Consider the following 22,923-nt stretch of genomic DNA (forward strand, 5'->3'; position numbering starts at 1 on the left):
TTTTAAAGCCTAGGCTTTTTTTTTAAAGCCTAGGCTTTTTTTTTAAAGCCTAGGCTTTTTTTTTAAAGCTTAGGCTTTTTTTTAAAGCCTAGGCTTTTTTTTTTTTGAAGTTTTTTTTAAGACATATCATTTTTTTTCTTCTTTGAGGAGGAAGAAAAGAAGAAGAAGAAAGAGAAGACAATATACATGTTTTTTATTATGTTTTTTATGTTTTTCATGTTTTTTTTTATTTTGAGTACTGCCTAGGCCTTTTTAAGGGCTCACCGCCTAGGCTCCGCCTAACGCCTATGACAACTAAGGTTGTACGTATCATACGATACGGTACAATACATATCGTTATTATGACGAATATCGATACGATACGAGTGTGTATTATATTTGTATCATATGTATCGTACGATACAGGGTGTATCGTACGATACCGAGTGGATACACTTAAAAAAATGGTTGAATCGTAATTTTTCAGTTTTGGGTTTTAAAAACCTCTTGAGGTCGATCCGTGCGCAAGGGAGAGGGCTTTTGCGGTTTGCTAAAGTAAAAGTGCATTTTCACTATTTTTTCACTAAAGGAAGTGGGATAAGGTAAAAAATATTTATTATGAATAAAATTACAAAGTTACCCTTCAAAAAAATTCTGCCTCGGAGGGCACTGCCCCCCTGCAATCCCACTAGCTTACTGTATCCATGAAAATTAGAGATTTATATGAAAGTAGAAATCAGGTTTCACACTCCTCCAACAAAGATGATACCAGATGATGCGACATGACAATGGGGTACTCAAGTAATGAGTGAAAACCGATTGAAAATCGAGTGCAACTATTATCATAATATTTTTTTTTTATGTAATATGAAAGTATGAGCTTTGTGGTTTGTTCTTAATTGCAAGATATTTAATATTTTGCATTATTCTTGTGAGATAGTTGATGTTTAATGATGTCTTATGCAGCTCATAGAGACATAAATGCTTCATATGTAATTTTATGGTTGTATTTTGTATAATTCATTATTGTTTCATGTGTTATGATTTTTTTAGATTTTTTGCTAGTTTTTTCTGACTTTTCATGATTTTTTTTTGGAATTTTTATTAAAGATTATGTTTTTTTACGATATGATACGTATCTTATTTTGGGCCCGACCAATGCGGGTAATGATACGATACTTACAACCTATGTCACACGAACTCGGCTAAGGAGGTGCCGCACCCGAGTCGACACGCCCCGACACGGGTGCGGACTCGGGTGCGGCTTCGGACTCGGTCAACGCCGAGTCGGACTTGGTCAACGAGTCCAGGCCGAGTCCGTCCATATTTTGGACTCGGTCAACTTTGACCGAGTCCAAAAATGTCTGTAAAAAACCTATTTTTTATATTTTTTATTTAAAAATATATATATAAAAAAGGCACAGTGCAGACTGTGACTGTGCTGCGTGACTGTGACTGTGCACAGTCACAGACTGTGCACAGTCTGTGCAATGTGCACAGTGCACAGTGCTGTGCTTGTGACTGTGCACAGTCAAAGTCTGTGACTGTGCACAGACACACAGACTGTGCTGTCAGCTGTGGCATTTTAAAAATAAAATAAATTATATATATATATATATATATATATTTTTTTTTTGCCGAGTCCCCGTGTCCAAAAAATTTAAAATTGTGCCGCACCCGTGTCGCACCCGCACCCGCACCCGCACCCATGTGACATAGCTTACAACTTTGTCTAAAACTACTAGCTAAGAAATGACTGCAGATCAACCTCCAACTGAGTCGAAAAAAAGTGGCAAATCTGAGTTGCAGTTCAGAAACTTTATTAAGTTGTGTAGTACTTGATTCAGCTTAAGCTTCCTCTGAGGCATGATGTGTATATTCCTATTGGCAAGTCACATAATAGTTCCATATCTTTTAAACAATATTTTTGATGGTTGTCTATGCATACACACATAATTCTCCTGTATGTGTGGACATTTATTAAATGGGGAGGCCATGCTCTGGGGGATCAAATCAAACGTCTGCCTTTGAAAAATAAACTAGAAGAAGAGGTTTGAGTCAAATAATATAGCTGTACACGTTGAAGTGACACTGCCTTAACCGAGGGATCTCGGACTTGAATTTAGTTTATGATTGGGGGGGGGAAAAAACAGAAGGGGTTGTAAACTCTAATGGAAACTAAAAGATAAAAAATGTAAATTTGTAAACTCCAATGGAAACTAAAAGATGGAAAACTATGTAACTTGGGTGTTTGACCACGTCCAGCATAACTGTGTTGATTCTGGTACTTTCAGGTGCTAGTGCTGGGTGCTTCTAGGTACTGCCATGTACACTACAAATTTATATGTCTATGTTTTCTTTCTTTTCTTCACTCTTGGCATAGTTCTCTACATTCGTTTCTTCTTTCTTGATGTCTGCTGAGGCAATGTTTTTCTGAACTTTTCAATTCATAGCCCTTGTTCTCAAGTAGGCTTAAGTGGATTGAGCTACATAGCTGTAGGTACATATTATATGTGAACTCTGGTGTATGCTTAGAGGAATGACTGTAGGATCCAATCCGATTCAATGGAAATAAGATGCCAATGGTTTACATTATGGAAACACATACATGTGATAGTAGATATTCAGTAATTATATGAATACTCATTTGTATTATTTCATTCCTCATATTGTATTACCAACTTTATATCAATGTGGATTCCGTGGTAAGGTCTGTGTATTTTTTTTGTCTGTTCTACCAACTGTGCCAAACTGAAAAAGGAAAGATTCTCTGATCCAACCTCCAAAAGCAAGAAGCAAAACCAACCTTCTTTCACCATGGGTGTGCCAGTTTCTCCATCATGTTGTTCAGGTTCGGCTGTATGCATGGATTTAATATGCAAATCAAGCTGTGAATGTGTAAGGAAAAGATGGAGGGAAGAGTTAAAAGAACGGGTTTCTAACAAGGATAAGAAGAAAAATTCCAATATTGTAGTTGTAATGATTCAGTACTATCAAATATCATTAATCAAGTTAGATTTGGTGTTTGCCATTTAGTTTTATGGATTTTAGTGATGGAATATAAAATAATAAGCCATTTTAAGCTTAACAACAGTTTTCTGTATTTTATAAGAGATTAATTTTATTGTGTTTCACATTCTTTAAGAATATTCACTAGATTAATAGTCTGCGTGTGGTGAAAACTTGTCAAAAAATGCTAAGAAATTGGTTGCTATTATTCAATCATAAGGATTTCTGTGTGATTGAATTTTTATGTTAAAAAATTTTCCTTGCATCATACCCTTGTTTATTGGTAAATTCTGATATGTTGGTGATCATGTTTTCCCTAGGTTTTGCATGGTGATGCAGTGCTTGACAGTTCACAGGTTTGGTAGTTTTGCTTTCTAGGCATATGATCAGTTCATTTGGGCACACATTGACAATTGGAAAGTAGTCAAAAGATGCAGCTTGCCTTAGTTTTAGATGGTGTATCCCTTTGTGACTGAAGCATGCACAATCATGTGTGAGGGCCACAATTTCTATGGTTCTCATTTCTTTTGCAATGCAAAGTTTATTCTTATGTTGCTCCTTATTTTTATACAAATTGATAACTTCATATTATTATGAAAAGCACTACTAAAATCTTTTTTTTCTTTTACTTTTTCCTAAAAAATTATGGCTTGTTATTTATAAAAAACCAAATTATATAAAGAAATTGCCCCACTGATTTGTGTGCATGCGTGTGAGGGACAGTGGTGTGGGTGTTCAAACGGTGACTGGCATCATCGAAACATCAAAGCTGACATCCACTCCAATTTCCTTCTTACTAATGCCTCTTCCCCTATTTAAGGGGTCTGGGTAACAGATCCAGTGTAAGTCAGTATTGTGATGCATCTGACGTAGATAACAATATCCACACAGTTGCCAATTTCCACCCCCTCTCTCTCTCCTCACACGCACGTACACAACCTCACACACCACAACAAAACACAGAGAACTCTTGGTTAGTAGCATTGAATGTCCAAGATTGTGTGCATTAAGATGAAATGAAACCACAAGTGCACAAACACAATGCCATTAAAGGGCTACAAAGATTGCACAACCACAAATACAAGGGGCACTAATGAGCCAAATACAAGCCACTAAGGGCTAACACACCACACTCACAAATAGGAGCAAGAGCACAATAAAAATAAATAAGAATTGTGTTAGGAATGCTAAGAAAAGCATAAGTTACATTATAAGGAAGACCCCTATTTATAAGCAAAAGAGAGAGAGAAAAGCATAAATGTAGACAGGAGCAGCCACCTGTGTAGAGAGAGAGAGGGAGAGAGAGAGAGAGAGACGGCTGCACAGAAAACTCAATGACATAAACTTGATTAGGGCTTCTCTCTATATTAAATAGAGAGAGACAAAAAAGAGAAATTACATCTAAATCCTTATAAGAGTAAAATTTCAAAAAGACTCTAATATAAGAGTACTTAACATAAAACCACCTATTACTTAACATAAAACCACCTATTCTCAACACTCCCCCTCAAGCTGGAGCATAGATATCAATCATGCTCAGCTTGTCACAACATTTGGAGAAATTTGGCCTAGCAAGAGGCTTTGTAAACATATCTGCAACTTGGTCTTCCGACTTTAGGTATTTTGTAGTGATATGCCCAGCTTGAATCATATCTCTTACATAGTGACAATCAACCTCAATGTGCTTTGTTCTCTCATGAAAGACAGTATTGTTTGCTATATATGTTGCCGCTTTGATATCACACATCATGGTCATTGGAGAGGAAACCTTCACCTGAAGATCATGAAGAACAGTGCGAACCCATATCAATTCAGCAGCTGTTTGGGCCATAGCCCGATATTCTGATTCTGCACTTGACCTGGAAACCACATTTTGTTTCTTACTTCTCCATGAAATCAAGTTGTCTCCCAAAAACACACAGAATCCTGTGGTAGACTTTCTATCTACTACAGATCCAGCATAGTCAGCATCAGAATAGGCTACTATCTCCAGAGTTCCACTTTTCCTGAACAATAACCCCTTTCCAGGAGAAGATTTTAGATATCTGAGAATCATTATGGCTGCATTCCAGTGTACCTCAGTTGGTTTTTCCATAAACTGGCTAACTTTGCTTACTGCTAAAGCAATATCTGGTCTGGTAACAGTTACATATAATAACTTTCCTACTAGGGAGCGATAGCTTTTGCTATCAACTGGTTTTGACCCTTCTTCAAACAATTGAACTTTATGGTCCATGGGAATATTTGCTGGTTTAGCTCCCAACATGCCCGTTTCCTTTAATAAGTCAAGAACATACTTCCGTTGAGACAAAACCATCCCTTCACGGCTTCTAGCGACTTCTATACCCAGAAAATACCTGAGTGACCCAAGGTCTTTTGTAACAAAGTGTTTTTGAAGATGAGCCTTTGTGGCTTCAATAGCTTTCACATCATCTCCTGTAAGAATGATGTCATCCACATATACCACCATAACAACTATGCCAGAACTAGTTTTCTTTATAAAAAGTGTATGATCTGCTGCTGATCTATTAAAGCCAAATCTGGACATCACGTCAAACAACTTTTGAAACCATGCACGAGGACTTTGTTTCAAGCCATAAATCGCCTTTCTCAATCTGCACACCTTCTGACACTCCCCCTCAACCTCGAAACCTGGAGGTTGTTGCATGTAAACGGTCTCAGATAGATCCCCATATAGAAATGCATTTTTCACATCTAATTGACACAAGTTCCAACCATGCTGAACAGCTACTGAGAGAACAAGACGGATGGTACCCATCCGTGCAACAGGAGAAAAAGTTTCAAAGAAGTCAATTCCATATGTCTGAGTATACCCTTTCGCGACTAATCTGGCCTTGTACCTTTCAATAGAACCATCAGATTTGTACTTTATTGTATATACCCATTTACATCCAACAATGTCAGCATCTGCTGGAGAATCAACTAGATCCCAGGTATGCTGAGATACTAAAGCTGTCATTTCTTCTTGCATAGCCAACTTCCAACGAGTATCAAGTTTTGCCTGTTGATAGTTCAGAGGAATAGTTTCAGCAGATAAGGCTGAGATAAACGACTTCATCTGATGTCCAATTCTGGCATGGGAGACAAAGTGAGATATGGGATATAAGGTACATTGTCTTGTCCCCTTTCGTAGAGCAATAGGCCTGTTATCATCATCCTGAAGATCACAATTGTCAGTAGAACTTACCTTAGGAGAAGAAGAAGATGAAGGCTCTTGCGGAAGTGGAGCTCTACGCACATATACCAATGGTGGATTATTAAATCTGGAAGAGGATGAAGTTTGGTTTGGTAATGAGGGCACAGATTCCAAAGGAAAAGGAGGTATAGGTAATGGAAAAGACTCAGTTGGACCAACCTGCAGCGGGGAACCGGAAATGGAGTAATATGGAGAGGATTCCAGGAAAGATACATCCGCACTGACATACTCTCGGCGAGAAGTAGGATCATAACATCGATAGCCCTTTTGATTTTTGGGATAACCGATAAATATGCATTTTGTAGCTTGAGCAGCTAATTTATCACGGTCAGGGCCAAGTTTGTGCACAAAACAAACACATCCAAATATTTTTGGTGATAAAGGAAAAAGTGGAGCATTAGGTTTGAGGATATGTAATGGAATTTGATCACCCACAGAAGACGAAGGCATGCGGTTGATCAGATAGCAAGCAGTGGTAATCGCATCACCCCAGTATAACGCAGGAACATTAGATTGAATCATAATGGTCCTGGCAACATCAAGGAGGTGTCGATGTTTTCGCTCAGCCACCCCATTTTGTTGAGATGAATAGGCACAGGAAGTTTGTGGTTGGATGCCATGATCTTGGTAAAATTGTAAGAGACCTTTTGATTTAAACTCGAGAGCATTATCAGTGCGAACAATCTTGACAATAGATTCAAACTGAGTTTTTATTTCAAGAATTAGGGATTTGATAAGACTTGGAACTTCAGATCGTTATTTTATTAAAAAAACCCATGATAACTTAGAGAAATCATCAACAATAACAAGATAATAACGACACTGAGTCCTAGTAGGAATCTTACTAGGACCCCATACATCTGCATGAAGAAGTTCAAACAATTTATTACTAGACTGACTCTGACTAGAAGGGAACGAACTTCGATGATGCTTGCCCAACTGACATGCTTCACACTGAAATGATGTGGTGGAAGGAATCTGAGGAAAGACCGACCGAAGTTTTGACAATGAAGGATGACCAAGACGACGATGCCACTGAATAGGACTGAGTGAATGTTCCACTGCAGCATTAACAGAACCCATTGGATGATGTAGGTAGTAAATTCCATTTTCTTCATAGCCTCCACCAATCTTCTTCCCCGTCAGCAAATCCTGAAAATGACAACCCATTTGATCAAAAATCACTCTACAGTTTTTTTCTTTTATAAGGCAACTAACAGAGAGTAAACTTTGAGGAAAGTTTGGGGCATGAAGAACATTATTCAACTGTAATGAGGAGGATATAGAAATATTTCCCTGACCAGCAACCGGGGAGGAGCTCCCATCGGCTAAGGAGACTCCAAGCTGAGCCTTAACATCCTTAAGATCTGAAAAAACATGTGAATTTCCACACAAATGTCTGGAAGCACCAGAGTCAATAACCCACTTACTATCAGTCGAATGAAGATGATTTCCGGTTGAATATGCAACACCAGCTACAGGGGGTCGAAGAGCTATCAGCTCATCATATTATGCACGACTAAGGGTGATACTACTTTCATTTTCAGCGATATTCTCTTGTACATTTGTTGCCTCGAGAGTAGTCACATTTGCTTTAGGAGTATATGACTTTGATGAAGAAGATGTTGGCCGACCATGCTTATCCCAGCAACGATCTTCTAAATGTCCAGATTTTCCACAGAATGTACATTGAAGCTTTCCTCTGCCTCCCATACCACGTCCACGTCCTCGTCCTCTGATATTTTGAATATTTCCACGCCCTAACTAGATGGGACAACAAGAGCAGATGACTGAGTTATAGGCTGAGACTGTGGCAGAGAGATCGCAAGTCTACTCAGACGATTATAAGCATCAGCAAGAGTGGGAACATCTGATCCAGTCAACATTTGAACTTTTGCAACAGAAAAATCTGAAGAAAGCCCTGTAAGAAAACGAGCAACCATGGTTTGTTCTTGATGATCCTTTTGCTTCGAGCAACAAAGAGGCCTGTGAGCATTAAGTCTTTCAAACGCAGCTTTGACAGAAGCATAATACTGGGCCAAGGTCTGATTTCCCTGTTGTAAATTATATATTTCTTGTTCGACTTGCAGGATACGACTCACATTCGTTTCTTGTGAGTATGTATCACGAAGATTGTCCCACATCAGTTTTGCTGAATTATAGTAGATCAATCCATCTGCAATATGGGGTTCAACACTATTCATGATCCATGACATAACTATGTCATTATCTTCATCCCAAGTAACATATTTTCCCAACTTTTCAGTGGGTTCGCCTTCCAACAAAATGTGTTTTCGACGATGTCCAGATACCGACATCATAAAAGTTCTGGACCACCTGGCATAGTTGGTTTCATTCAACCTAACAGAAGAGCCATACGCGAAGGGGTTGGCAAACGCCTTATACTCCCCAATCTGTTCCATTTTCGAATCATATTTCGAACTTTCAGCCATACTGTTCTCTAGAACAACAAGTATTTAAGTAGAGTTTTCCACCACTATAAGGAAGCAGCCCTGCTGTTTCCACAAAACAGTCCACAACCAGCAGGTAATCACTCCTGCTGCTTCCACGACAAATGTATAGCTGAAACTAATACAGCACGAAACACAACTCACCCCAGCAGGGAGTTAAGACCATTGCTGCACCCAAACACACCACGACCAACAATACTATTCAGTTGCAAAGCATACGAATACGACAACTGCTGTTTCCAAAACATATAGAGCATAACTGACAATCAGTCTTCAAACAATTAAATAGATCAATCATATCTCGATGACACGCAGCAAAAAAAATCAGAATCACGGTAGTCACGCAATCAGCACAGAAAAATATGACACTCTCGACTGGCACGCAATATCACAAACACTTGCTGCGTGGCAGGAACAACCAACAACTCTCGGCTGCGATACAGCAGCACAGAAGCCTGCTGCGTTACCCAAATAGCAGCACGTCAATCACAGCATGCACGCATCAGCAGGAACTCATCATGCTCCAGAAAATCACGCCAGGCGATAAAAAATCCAAAAAAAAACAGATAAAATCTGTTTACAACTCCAGGAGATCACGACAGATCTGGGTAAGATCCATCCTTAGATCTGACGACAGATCTGGGTGACATCCCACATCTGTTATCAGATCTTCCCACTAGTGCAACAGCAAACCTGATATAAATTTTTTTTTTCGCAGTCTGAAATTTTTTTTTCGTTGGTGACGATCAGTCCTCTTCGAAATCACGCTCCCGAGATCGCAAGCTCTGATACCATGTAGACAGGAGCAGCCACCTGTGTAGAGAGAGAGAGGGAGAGAGAGAGACGGCTGCACAGAAAACTCAATGACATAAACTTGATTAGGGCTTCTCTCTATATTAAATAGAGAGAGACAAAAAAGAGAAATTACATCTAAATCCTTATAAGAGTAAAATTTCAAAAAGACTCTAATATAAGAGTACTTAACATAAAACCACCTATTACTTAACATAAAACCACCTATTCTCAACAATAAATATCAGCGTTGGGACTAGCCTGACTAGTTGAGCTGTCCCGACAGTCACATAGGATAAAAAATTAAAAATAAAAGACTAGCCTAATGAAACAAAAAGCATAAAGTCAGCCTCTAGTAGGCTGACCCCTATTACAAAGGGGAAAGACTGAAATACCCCTCAGGGTATTTTAGTTTACATAAAAGGTCAGCCTCAGTGTTGTGAAAAGCGTTTAGGCGTAGCGAGGCGCTCCACCAAAATCTGAGGCGAGGCGTAAGCCTTGAGGCGTAAAGCATAAGCCTCAATATTTTTTTTTAAAACTTAAAAAAAACTATAAAAAATATCTAAAATTATAAATAAATAAAAAGTGCTTTATTGATGAAGCAACAACCAACAAGAACTAAAAAATCTCAAATAAATATTGAAAAAATATGTGATTAACATGTAAAACAGTAAAAGTAACATTAATGTAACAACTTGATCTACATAAGTATCTAAGAAACCAAAATTCTCTCACAGCATGAGATCTTGTTTATGTTGTTTTTCAAACATTAGAAACCAAAATTCTCTTCAATTAAATTGATCTCTTGCCGCATTTGCAGGAAAAAAAAACAGAGCTAAAAAAACATCTAGAGAATAGCCATTTGTAGTAGAGAAAGTATGGGCCTCTTCTGTGTTCAATCCAATTTCAGCAAGCAATGAAGTTAACTGACACAAAACCGAAGCATAAGTGTTATCAAAATCCAAATAAAAGAACATTTACAGTTCTATAGAATCATTCTGATGAATCATTCAACAACAAAGGAAAAAGACCCAAATACTCAAATATGTATCAACAACTTAAAACACTCTACCAAATATGCAGCAATCACAATTGCATCAATTATTTAGATGAAAATAACATGTATACATCTATGAAGCATCTAAAGCCTGTGGTTTTGATATATTTATATGTATATCTAATAAGTGAAAATCAATATTAAAAGTCTATCATGTCATTTATATTGCATCGGCTGAATTTGCTAAAGAATCTAACTTATGTCTACAGACTCAACACAATACACATGCTCTATTTCTCCAACTTCTGTCATTGTAATATATCAGCTGCAAAACACCTTGGGGTTAGCAAACTCGACGAGTTTAGTCCCTAACTAAGATATTGTTTTTTAACTCAGTTAGGGATCGATCCGATCCAACTCAGGCAAGTCACGAGCTGACTCACCGAGTTTGCTAACCATGCTGCAAAGTGCTTGAATCAACCTTTATCTATTGAAATCTCGTTGAAATCTATAAACTGTAACTTTTTTCTATTGAAATCTCGTTGAATCTATAAACTGTCACATAGGTATGCATGCAATAACATAGGAGAGAAGAGGCTGACAGAGGAGAGAGGTTCATAGACGAGACTGACAGAGGAGCAGTCTTCATCTTCTATTTCTTCTTCTTCTTAGGTTGATAGATGAGCAAGAGGTGGGAGACGAGCGAGAGGTGGGAGAGAGCAAAGAGTGAGATAAGGGGGAGACGAGAGGTGGGAGACAAGCAGGGAGGTGGGAGAGAGACGAGATAATGAAGGTCCCCAACAAAATAACCCTATTTTTTGGTCAAATGGGGGATTTGACCCCCATTTGACCAAAACAAGGTGAGGCGTGTACGCCTCAAGGCGTATGAGGCGTGCGCCTCAAGGCACAAAGCCCCTCGCCTTGAGGCGAGGCGTGCTTTTAATAACACTGGTCAGCCTAATAAAATAAAAGACTAAACTGTCCCTAGTGAACAGTATCTATTACAAGAACAAAAAGACAAAAATACCCCTGATAATTAGCCCAAATTACATAACACAGAAAGTAGTTATATATATATATATATATATATATATATATATATATATATATATATATATATATATATATATATATATATATATATATATATATATATATATATATATATAGTTTAACATAAGATTGGTTTGACCATCCATGTGATGATAACATGTACCAAACCTATAGATTTTAAATTTGTACTCCAAACTTCTTTGCAGGGTTGCACGATATTAAGTGGTGACGTGATAATCCGCCATCTTGCTCAAGTATTGAGGCCTCAATATGTTGTTTTCCTTGTATCCATGTGGTATCTATCATGATAGCTTTTTAATTGGCAGTAAACTTATAAAAGCTCACTGCTTCCATCAATCTTAATTTGAGCTCAAATAGAAGTTCCTTATAGTCAATTTAACTACTTAAGCTTCCTTTTTAAGAGGCCTTAAAAATTGTTTCCCCTTATATCGGCAAAGACAGATGTTACGGGAGTGTATGACCGCCCTCCAACAGATCCAAATGCTGTACTCTTAAGAGAAATAGGTGCGGACTTAATTCAGATAATTTAAAGGCTAATTCTTCTTGCTCTTATTCATACATCTCCCTGTCTCAGTGAAAATCTTGACTTTTTTTTTTCTGTTTTCTGCATCCATCTTCCAACTTCCTACGTAGTATCCATATTTATCCTAGTATGATGTATTACCAAAGTCTTTTTCAACCTTAACAGTTGTTGATGAAGATGGTAGCTGGTATGTGGTAAAGCCAAGACTGGAGCACATTAATTGCCAAGGTAAATAAATTGATTGATGGTTTTGTTTGGAATTTTTTCCAACTGTGAAATGTTTTCATAGCTTGACAGTTTTTTGTATTTTGGATGAAAATGAATCAACGCAGAACTTGGCTAAGTTAGAAACAATGAAGTAATGAACTATTCTTGTGTTTGAGGATCAGTGGAGCTAAAAGTAAATGATGTTTCAGATCAGTTTTTGGCGATAGACCACTTAATAATATGTTTTGGCAACTGCAACGTGTATTTTCTTGTGAAACTAAAAAAGAAAAATAAAAAAACTACTGTTGAATTTATTTTGGCTTGGTAAAAATTTGTGGAACCTTCACAGTTTTGAGCAAGCTTGCTCATTTAGGAAAGATAAGCATGCTCTATGGTAAAGCATGGTTTCCAACTTTTTTTGCATAATTTGGTTTCTCTTGTTAGTGGATGCTCTTTTTAGCAATAAAACCATATGCTCAGGAGGAACCTTTTTTAAGAAAATATGTTAAAATTTAGTCCTTGTACTATATTATTTCTAGAGCTTAATTCATGCCTGTCTACTGCTCTCTCTCTCTCTCTCTCTCTCTCTCTCTCTCTCTCTCTCTCTCTATATATATATATATATATATATATATATATATATATATATATATATATATATATATATATATACTTATGTCTTTGGTGTGGATGAGCATATGGCATCAATGAGTTGAACGTCATAGGTAGAAGTTGTTGTGACCGTAAAATGTTGTTCAACATAGTCAATTTGTTAGAGATTGACCCTTGGATCATGTTTTTTGGACTAAAAAATACCTTTCTCAAGTCAGAAATTTGGTGCATTTATGGCCATTGATTTTTGAATTACCAGAAGAACTTGCACACACACTAGGTTCTGGTGATTCAAGAGTCAATCCCTGCCAACTAGACGATGCAGATCATAAATGTAAAGTTTGATTCACTTAAAAAAACACGAGCAATAAGATATTGTTTGTTTCAACTCATTGATACCATACTATATATATATAGGAAAATGGGTCCGTGCTAAACCAATTTGGTGCTAAACCGCGTGCTAAATGGGGTTTTCGGGCTTCTCCGGTGCTTTTTATGCAGTTCCAGCCCCATAAATGTGTTGGGCATGGTAGATTTACTAAGAATCCACACCTGGATCATGTGTTTTTTATGAAAAAAATAATGTTTGGAGCCTCAAAAATTTACAAGGATTTTGGACCGTTGATTTTTCGAACTTTATAAAAAACCCACCAATGTGTTGGAATTAAACGCTTCAAGAGCTGATCCCTCTAAAATCAAGTACATAGATCACATCTGTACGGTCAGAATTTAAAAATAAAATGGAAAAAGCCCAAAAAACCCATTTAGCACGCTCTTTAGCACCAAATTGGTTTAGCACGGACCCATTACTCTCTATATATTATATATACATTCTTGTTTTGTCTGTGCGGGGAGCCCCTTACGTTCTTTAAGTCCTTATTTACCGATAAAATCCATCATCTGCAGTGGAAGTTACGGTGGCACCTCATGATACAACTGGCGGAATGATAACCAAGATATCAGAAGCTGCAATGATTGCAAAACTCGGGATTGATGTTTACATAGTACAGGTAAAATTGCATGAAACTTTCCCTTCAGCGCTACACTGCTAGTCTTTTTGTTTTTGTTTTTTCTTTTTGCATAAATGGCATGTTTTGGTTTGTTTAGGCCGGCACAAATCATTCTGTTAAAGCTTTGAAGGGAGAAGTAAATGACCTATCCGATGAATGGCTTGGAACTGCTATCCGTTCCTCAAAACAAATGGGTGAGACTGCTAGACGAGTATAAAAGGGAATGATTCACATCCATGGAGATACTGGGAATACCTCTTAAGAGATTGTATTGTACATCAATTGACCTATGAAATATGATCATGGGAACATCTTTTATTTAAGAATCAATTCGACAAATGTTTAAGATAGAACATTGTTGGGCAGTCAGATATTTGTATCTTGTATCTGAGACCATCTTACCTGTCTTTACATGCACCACTCAGTCCAAGAAAGAACTATGATGTAGGCTAGTTATCCTCTCTTTTGTGAAATCTTCCTACAGCAAAATGAGAATATCCAAGTGGCATTTTGTTGATGGTAATTAACAGGTGTCATGGAACAAACGAGGGGAAATATCTGAACTTTAAGAGTGGAAAGCTGTGGCTGCATAAGTGCGTTTGTGTAGCATTTTAGCACTTGAATTATTAATGCATTTAGGCAAGACTTCACGATAACTGAAAGAACTGCAGGGTGTAATGATTCCATATAGAAAGCTTTATTATAATTAGAGATAAGACACTGAGCCGCAGTTGGCATTAACAGAACCGTGTTGTTTTGGTACCACCATAATAGACTTAACAAAAACTAGATCACAGTTTCCCATATATGTGTAATCCTCACAATGCTTTACTGGTATCAAGGTTATGATATAGATGGTTTATCCTAGTATATTTTTCTTGGGACAAATGTGTGCTTTATATCCATTCTATTTTTATTTAGCGCATCATTTTTCTTGCTACGAAGTGTGTAATTATATCTATTCTGTGTTTAGAGCATCATTTTATATGTTGTCCCAGAAGTCTGGATTTTACACTGCATCATGCTTATTTAATTTCTTTTGTTGCTGGGAGAACCTTACCTTCAAATATCATTCAAGAAAAAACCTTATTGTAGGAACATTTTTTTGCCTAACGGCTGTCGCTAATCCAATCATTAATGCTTGGAGAATTTTATTTGTTCTATATGCCATGTTCCCAAGAATCTTCTTTTTGCCTAAGGATGATGGATTCATGCTGGTCCTTGCTGGATATGATCAATGATTGTGCTCAACTTTACCATACAAGAACATAGTCTCACAGGCCCCCAAGTGCTCCGCTCATCTGGTAGGGACGACTTGTAAATGTCACCAAGTTGACGAGACGTCACAAGTTCGAAACCCAAGGGTGGCATCCTTTGCTGCAAGGTTAAAGGCCAGCCAATGTGTGGTCAGTTATGGGAGGTTTTGCCCTTGAATAATCCCAAAAAGAAAGAAAGAAAGAAAAAGAACAATTTTACAGAATGGTGATCATTGTCCAAAGCCTGATCCGTTAGGGCGTGTTTGATGGCGCGTCCCACGCGTCGTGCGAGACAAATAGCGCCACTTTCACACGTTTTGTAACAAATGTGGGATGCGGCGGACGCATAATGCAGTCCGCCGCGTCCAAAATACCATGTAAACATCGTTCCCCCCCCCCGTTACAAAAATAACAAGGATGGGAAACAAATTAAAAAAAAAAAGGCACCTCGACGGGGGCGCCCGACTCTCTCCCTCTCTCTCTGCAGTGAGATCTGAGTTCACCGGGGTGCCCAGGAAAGACCATGATGAGCAATCCAGTGCGCTCGTCGGCAGCGTGGCCACCCTCTGAAGAAGGCGTGGATGAACATCTACACGCCTGTCTACGAGCAGATGAAGATCGACATCCGGATGAATCTCAAGGTCGGTTTTCTTCCCTACCCATCTTTTCCAGTGCCTTCTTTTGCTAAATTTCTGGCGGTTTTGAGTTTTTTTTTTTTTTGCGGGGGTGGGGGGTTGATCTTTTTGGAGATGGGGAATGAGTGTTTTTCGTTCAATTTGCTTGCTTTTCCCTTTTCTGAACGTCCCTTGATTGGTTTCTGCTTTGTTGGTTTTTCTTCTTTGGTTTGTGTCTCGTGTTTGGATGATTCTTGTTTTTCGTCCGTTTTCCTGCCTTCTCAAATAGTTTTTTTTGTTTCCTATGGTGATTCCGAATAAGTGGATCATATTTTTTTCGGTTCGTTTGTGGGTTTTGTTTATGTAAATTTGGGACTACCATCTTTGTTTTATTATTTTTTTCCTACTAATTTGGAAACCCCATCTAATTTGGAAGCATGGTCACAAATATCACAAGATTTTGAGAATCTCATGATATTTTCGTGATAAATTGGGAAAACGTAATAATAATAATCATGATACTCACAAGATTTTGAAAACAGAAAAATAGTATTGGACAGATAATTTGACCTAATTTCTTAAAAACCTTACGATTTTTTATATTCTCTGGATGTCTAAAATCACAAATATCTGACATCGTTAGGACCTTTTTACCCTTTATAACTGTAAATTAAGGTCAAAAAATGACTACTAGATGGATAATTTGACCTTGATTCTTTAAAAACTTTATAATTTTTTATATTTTTTCGATGTCAAAAATCATCAATATTCGGCATCATTAGGATCCTTTTACCCTTCGCAATTGTGAATTTATGCCTTATTGCGATAAAATTGTACCACCCGTCGATTAGTTTCAACTCTCGCTTAAATCCAGAATTGCAGGTTTTTTTTATAGAAACTCAAACCTCATGACACAAATTTATTTAAGATTTTTTTGTGAAATTGAAACCACCAAAATCACAAATATTCTATTCTTTTGCATATATTTCAACATTTCACATAAAAATATTTACGAAACTTCACTTAAACTAAAACTAGTAAAACTCTATTGTTTTGCATAAATCATACTTTTTGCATATAATTCATAATTGCGCATAAACATATTTGTGAAAATCTTACAGTTTCATGAAAATCCTTTTGTTTCGCAAACGAATTGGTTATTTGTGATTTTAGTTGTTTCAACGATTATGCAAAACAATAGGATTTGTGTGAACCAATAGGATTTTCGCAAATATTTTTTTGTGAATTTGTGAATTATGTGAAAAAGTATAATCTATACAATTTTAGTATTTCAATTTAAGTGTACATATGTTTAAGCGCATTTATACAGTATTTATGATTTTAATTATTTCAGTTTTTTAAGTATATTTTTGCATATAACAACCCAAATAATAGTGAATGTAAGCAAATAGACATTCAAATCATTTAAACATTCAAATAATTTGAAAATATATAAACATATAACAATAACGTTATATATAAATCATTCAACAGTTCTTTCAGTTTGAACATCCAAATCATTTAAACATTCAATAGTGCATTCAGTTTAAACATTCAAATCATTTAAATATTCAATAATGGTTTCAGTTTTACATTCAAATCGTTTAAACATTCAATTAATGACACTATATATAAACGAACAAATGACTTTATATAAAAATTCATTCATAGAAACATTCAAATGACATTATATACAAATCAATGAATTACAATGTTTGATCTTTGAATATATAAAAAAAATAATTTTTTTTTACGTGATCATAGATCCTCGATGACCTTATTTGCATTCTCTAGAAGGCCAGCTTAAGTACGTATCATATTTTTCAGCATACAGATTTCTTCAATGCAAGAGTCAACTCTCCCTTCGATCCACTTACAATCTTTATGTGTTTCTCTTCAACTTTCTTCTTTCCCACCAAGACCTTTTTTTATCGTTGAAGAACATGCAACCTATTGGGTAGCTATAAAAACGTCATTGGTGGTACGTTCTATGGACGACAAGTCAATATCTTCGTCGCCCTCACACCAGTCTTGAAGTTTGAAGAGAAATATCGTGGGGTAATTTTTCATCCGATCATTCGTGACATGCGATAGAAATTTGCTAACTGTGCAAGAGCGACTGGTTGGATGTTGAATAAACCCAAACTATCGAACGACTTGGTTGGCCATTTGGTACTCAACTTCATTCAAATTGTGCAATCAAATGTCCTTAGCAATGTCTTTTGCCCCCACAACCATATCAGCATTTTCTTCCTCCTCCAATGTACCTTCATAGGGGCACTAATTTACGTTCATTTCTTTTATGGTTAGGCCTATAGACATGCATTTATTAAAAATATATATAAAATATCAACAACAATACTTAGGTTTGCCCTAGTCAGCCTATGAAATAATGCAGCACAATCGACACATGGCATGCGAGGACCCACAAATCTTTGATCACGACCCTCCATCATATGAAAATTCATAGGCAACATCATATATTTGGGGCCTTTCAATGGATATATACTCTCATATCCAAACCTGCATAACAATGATTAACAATGATTTATACACAATATGTATCAAAACACAATATGTAAGTATAGGAATAACTATAAATAAAAAGTTTAGGTACAATAAATGAATAAATAACTCAAACACCACCAACATTTTGACAAATTTTTTTCCTCATCGTGCTACTCAAACTTGCATACAGGTGTGCAAGTGCAGTTGCTCTCCATGCATATTAATCGACATGACCCAGGTCTTGCAACTGTGTATGATGCATAGATAGACTTCCCACAAGTGTCGATGAATAAGCATAAGCCAAAGAAGTAGCAAGAATGCCCTCACCATCTTGTCTGTCCTACTATCGCCCTTCTCTCCAATACACGGTAGTTTCACCTTAATCTTCTTCGCCTTACTGGGGTCATAATCGCTCCTAAGCCATGAAATCTTGATCCTATTGCCTTCAAACGCATCATATGCTTGCAAATAAATATCACACAACTGCTTGAAATCTTATCACCTTGTGTCATTCACTGGCTCTCCATGGCACATCAGTTCAATAATTCATGCAACGTCATCCAATGTGATGGTCATCTTAAGATCTCTGATCATGCATATAATTCAGGGTTAATTAACATTTAAATATGCATGATTTTATGAATAATGTTTCAAAAACCCAATTTTATGTTAGTTTTAGAGTAAATGTGCTAAAATGATTTAAAAATAGAAAATGCATGAAAAATAGTTTTATTTTACATTTTTATGCATATTTTAGTTTTTGTTATAGTCATAGTAGTTTAGTTTTAATTTTCAATAAAAATAAAAATAAAAAATAAAAAATTGGAGAAAAATAGTTTTGTATTCATTTTAAGTGTTTGTTTTTTTTTTTAGAAAAGAAGAAAAAAATTAGTAGAATAGTTTTATTTTCTTTATAAATAAAAAAAGTTTTGTTTGTAACTTTTTGAAAAAAAAATCTAATAAACCGGTTTACACGGTTTTTGAATTTTAAAAACTAAAAAAATAATAGCAAACCGACTGGAACCGGTTTGCGTTTTTTTTAAAACTGAAAAAAAATCGGTTTCAAACTGGTTCCAGCCGGTTTGGGGTTTTTAAAACCCAAAAGCTTGAAAAAAATGAGCGCCTCCCCCACACGGCTGAAGCTTTCTTCTTTCCCTCTATTCCCTTTCTTCTCTCCTTCCTCCACCATCGCCGGTGGCTACTCCCCTTACCTACCTTCCCTTTCTCCCTCTTTCTCTGTCAATGTCCGGCAGCCGGCGGTGGTGGATTTTTCTGTCCGGTGACAGCACGACGGAGGTCGCCACTTCAATCCCCAATCCCCTTCAGTTACGGTAAGAAATTCTACTTCTTCTTCTTCTTTCATCTTCAGATCTTTTTCTTCTTCTTCTTCTTCTTCTTCTTCCTCTTCTTCTTCCGATTTCTTCTTCTTCTTCTTATTCTTTTTTTTCTGATCTTCTTCTTATTCTTATTCTTTTTTTTTTCCTCTTCTTCTTCTTCAGCTTCTACTTCATGTTATTGCTATGTCTATAAAACAAAAATAATAAAAGAAAAACTAAAAACTGAAAAGAAAGAAAAAAATTAGATAGTTTCTATTTCAATTTTTTTATCGCCCGATCTGCTATTTCGTTGAGTTTTTCTTTAGATTTTGTGTGTCATTTTGTTAATTCATTTGTTAGCAGGTAAATTTCATAGGTTTTTATTTCTTGTTTCTGCATTTTGCTTGAGTCATTGCATAGACTTTCTTTGCATTAATCGTGCTTTCTCTGTAATGTTCTGTTTTGTTTTGTTTTTTCAAATCAGTTTCATGTATTTCAATTTAGTCGTGTGTTAAAGAATTTATTGTTTTCTTTTGTAATTTCTTGTCTATTTTACTGTTTTACATTATGTAGTTCATGCTTTGCATTCATCGAATTAAGTTCTGAATTCTCTGTTTCAAAGTAAGTCATTCTATGTTGATTCATTTAGTTAGGTTTCTAGTTATTTGATTCACAATTATGCATTTCCTGTATTCTTTTTACATTTTGAGTTTCTTTTGTTTACTTTCTGAATTTCATTTTCTGATAAATTTGTTTTTCCTCATTCAGTCATTTCATGTTTTTCTTAATAATGAATTCTTGTTTGTTCATTTTAACTTTCCAGCTTTTAGCAGTTAATTCCTGTTTTTCAATTTAATTTTCCTGTTTTTCTTACAAATTCATTTCCTGTTTTTGCTTTATTTCATGTTTCAGTTTCTTTTAATCAATTTCAAGTAATTTCCAGTTGTTTTTTTCTTATTATTTTCCTGTTTCATTATTCTGTGTTTGCTTTTGATCACTCCTATTCATGTTTAGATAATTTCTTGTCTTCAATTCTTGTTTTGCTAATTTTTTTTATGTAGTTACTTGTTTTGATTTTTTTTTTATTCTGAATTTTTTGTTTCTTTCATTTCCGATTCATGTTTTCAGTTTTAGTTCAGTAAATTCGGTTTGTGAAAATTGCTTAGTTGTTTTTTTATTACTCTTAGTTTTAGAATTACGTAGTTAATTAACATTAGTTTAATACTGTTTTAATGGTCATTAGTTTCTTTTGATGCTATATTTCAGTGTTCTTAGCATTTAGCTAAGTTTAATATTGTTTTTACTTCTAGCTCTGGTACTGCTCGTGTTCATTTGAATTGTGCAGGATAGCACAGGATTGGAGTGGAATTGATTACGTGACATGAAGTACGAAGAATAAAGCTTCTTTTTGCTTTTATTTTTAGAATTAGGAATTTGATTGGGTTTGTAAATATTGCACTTTACGCCCTCTGCGAAGGGTATTCATTTGTTGTAATAGTTAGTTGTTTTTACCTTTTCTGAACATTTTACATTTCAATAATTCAGCAATAAAGAATAGTTTAGATTTGTGTACTTGAATACGAAATATTCTCGTTCCCTGAGTTCGACCCGGTCTCATCCACTAGTGAGAACCGGTTTTTATTATTTGATGTATGGTTTTCACATGTTTTTCATTTAAAAATCTTTTCAAAATTACAACGATTATAAAGAAGGTAAATTTCATAGGTTTTTATTTCTTGTTTCTGCATTTTGCTTGAGTCATTGCATAGACTTTCTTTGCATTAATCGTGCTTTCTCTGTAATGTTCTGTTTTGTTTTGTTTTTTCAAATCAGTTTCATGTATTTCAATTTAGTCGTGTGTTAAAGAATTTACTGTTTTCTTTTGTAATTTCTTGTCTATTTTACTGTTTTACATTAGGTAGTTCATGCTTTGCATTCATCGAATTAAGTTCTGAATTCTCTGTTTCAAAGTAAGTCATTCTATGTTGATTCATTTAGTTAGGTTTCTAGTTATTTGATTCACAATTATGCATTTCCTGTATTCTTTTTACATTCTGAGTTTCTTTTGTTTACTTTCTGAATTTCATTTTCTGATAAATTTGTTTTTCCTCATTCAGTCATTTCATGTTTTTCTTAATAATGAATTCATGTTTGTTCATTTTAACTTTCCAGCTTTTAGCAGTTAATTCCTGTTTTTCAATTTAATTTTCCTGTTTTTCTTACAAATTCATTTCCTGTTTTTGCTTTATTTCATGTTTCAGTTTCTTTTAATCAATTTCAAGTAATTTCCAGTTGTTTTTTTCTTATTATTTTCCTGTTTCATTATTCTGTGTTTGCTTTTGATCACTCCTATTCATGTTTAGATAATTTCTTGTCTACAATTCTTGTTTTGCTAATTTTTTTTATGCAGTTACTTGTTTTGATTTTTTTTTTTATTCTGAATTTTTTGTTTCTTTCATTTCCGATTCATGTTTTCAGTTTTAGTTCAGTAAATTCGGTTTGTGAAAATTGCTTAGTTGTTTTTTTATTACTCTTAGTTTTAGAATTACGTAGTTAATTAACATTAGTTTAATATCGTTTTAATGGTCATTAGTTTCTTTTGATGCTATATTTCAGTGTTCTTAGCATTTAGCTAGTTTAATATTGTTTTTACTTCTAGCTCTGGTACTGCTCGTGTTCATTTGAATTATGCAGGATAGCACAGGATTGGAGTGGAATTGATTACGTGACACGAAGTACGAAGAATAAAGCTTCTTTTTGCTTTTATTTTTAGAATTAGGAATTTGATTGGGTTTGTAAATATTGCACTTTACGCCCTCTGCGAAGGGTATTCATTTGTTGTAATAGTTAGTTGTTTTTACCTTTTCTGAACATTTTACATTTCAATAATTCGGCAATAAAGAATAGTTTAGATTTGTGTACTTGAATACGAAATATTCCCGTTCTCTGAGTTCGACCCGGTCTCATCCACTAGTGAGAACCGGTTTTTATTATTTGATGTCTGGTTTTCACATGTTTTTCATTTAAAAATCTTTTCAAAATTACAACGATTATAAAGAAGACATCAATCTCCGAACTAGAATGTGTTGGTCGCCAAATTTCAAAACTATACAACGCCCTTTAAGAGGGAGTGACTGATGTTTCATGGTGTGAACTTCAAGAATTTGCGAAAATGCATTTGATCAACTCCTTCGCTTTTTCCGGCAGTGTTAAAAATCATTGGTATGCTTGGTTTTTGTAGAACCGGTGCATGCATGATGTTGGCTCTTTTGAATAAATTGGCTGAAAATCATGTAATCTAAATTAATTTTATTCAAATCAATCTATTGTAATGAAAT

At 35.6% G+C, this 22,923-nt stretch overlaps 1 protein-coding gene across 5 annotated transcripts in view; it reads left to right on the forward strand.

Moving 5' to 3' along the window:
• Positions 1-14,239, forward strand: part of LOC149813134 (Amino acid kinase family protein) — a 187,233-nt gene extending 172,994 nt beyond the window's left edge. For 4 of the 5 annotated variants that reach the window (XM_089992468.1, XM_089992471.1, XM_089992469.1 and 1 more), the window contains 6 exons: positions 3,309-3,344; positions 11,725-11,802; positions 11,977-12,043; positions 12,228-12,290; positions 13,788-13,891; positions 13,989-14,239. In XM_089992468.1, the coding sequence (XP_089848594.1) occupies positions 3,309-3,344; positions 11,725-11,802; positions 11,977-12,043; positions 12,228-12,290; positions 13,788-13,891; positions 13,989-14,108 (468 nt within the window). In that variant the 3' untranslated portion in view covers positions 14,109-14,239. The remainder of the gene's footprint in view (positions 1-3,308; positions 3,345-11,724; positions 11,803-11,976; positions 12,044-12,227; positions 12,291-13,787; positions 13,892-13,988) is intronic. The other variant, XM_089992472.1, reaches the window with a different exon arrangement.
• The last annotated feature ends 8,684 nt before the right edge of the window (positions 14,240-22,923 follow it).

This window comes from Nuphar pumila, chromosome 16 (genome assembly GCF_984573655.1).
Source record: "Nuphar pumila chromosome 16, dmNupPumi1.hap1.1, whole genome shotgun sequence".
Lineage (NCBI taxonomy): Eukaryota > Viridiplantae > Streptophyta > Magnoliopsida > Nymphaeales > Nymphaeaceae > Nuphar > Nuphar pumila.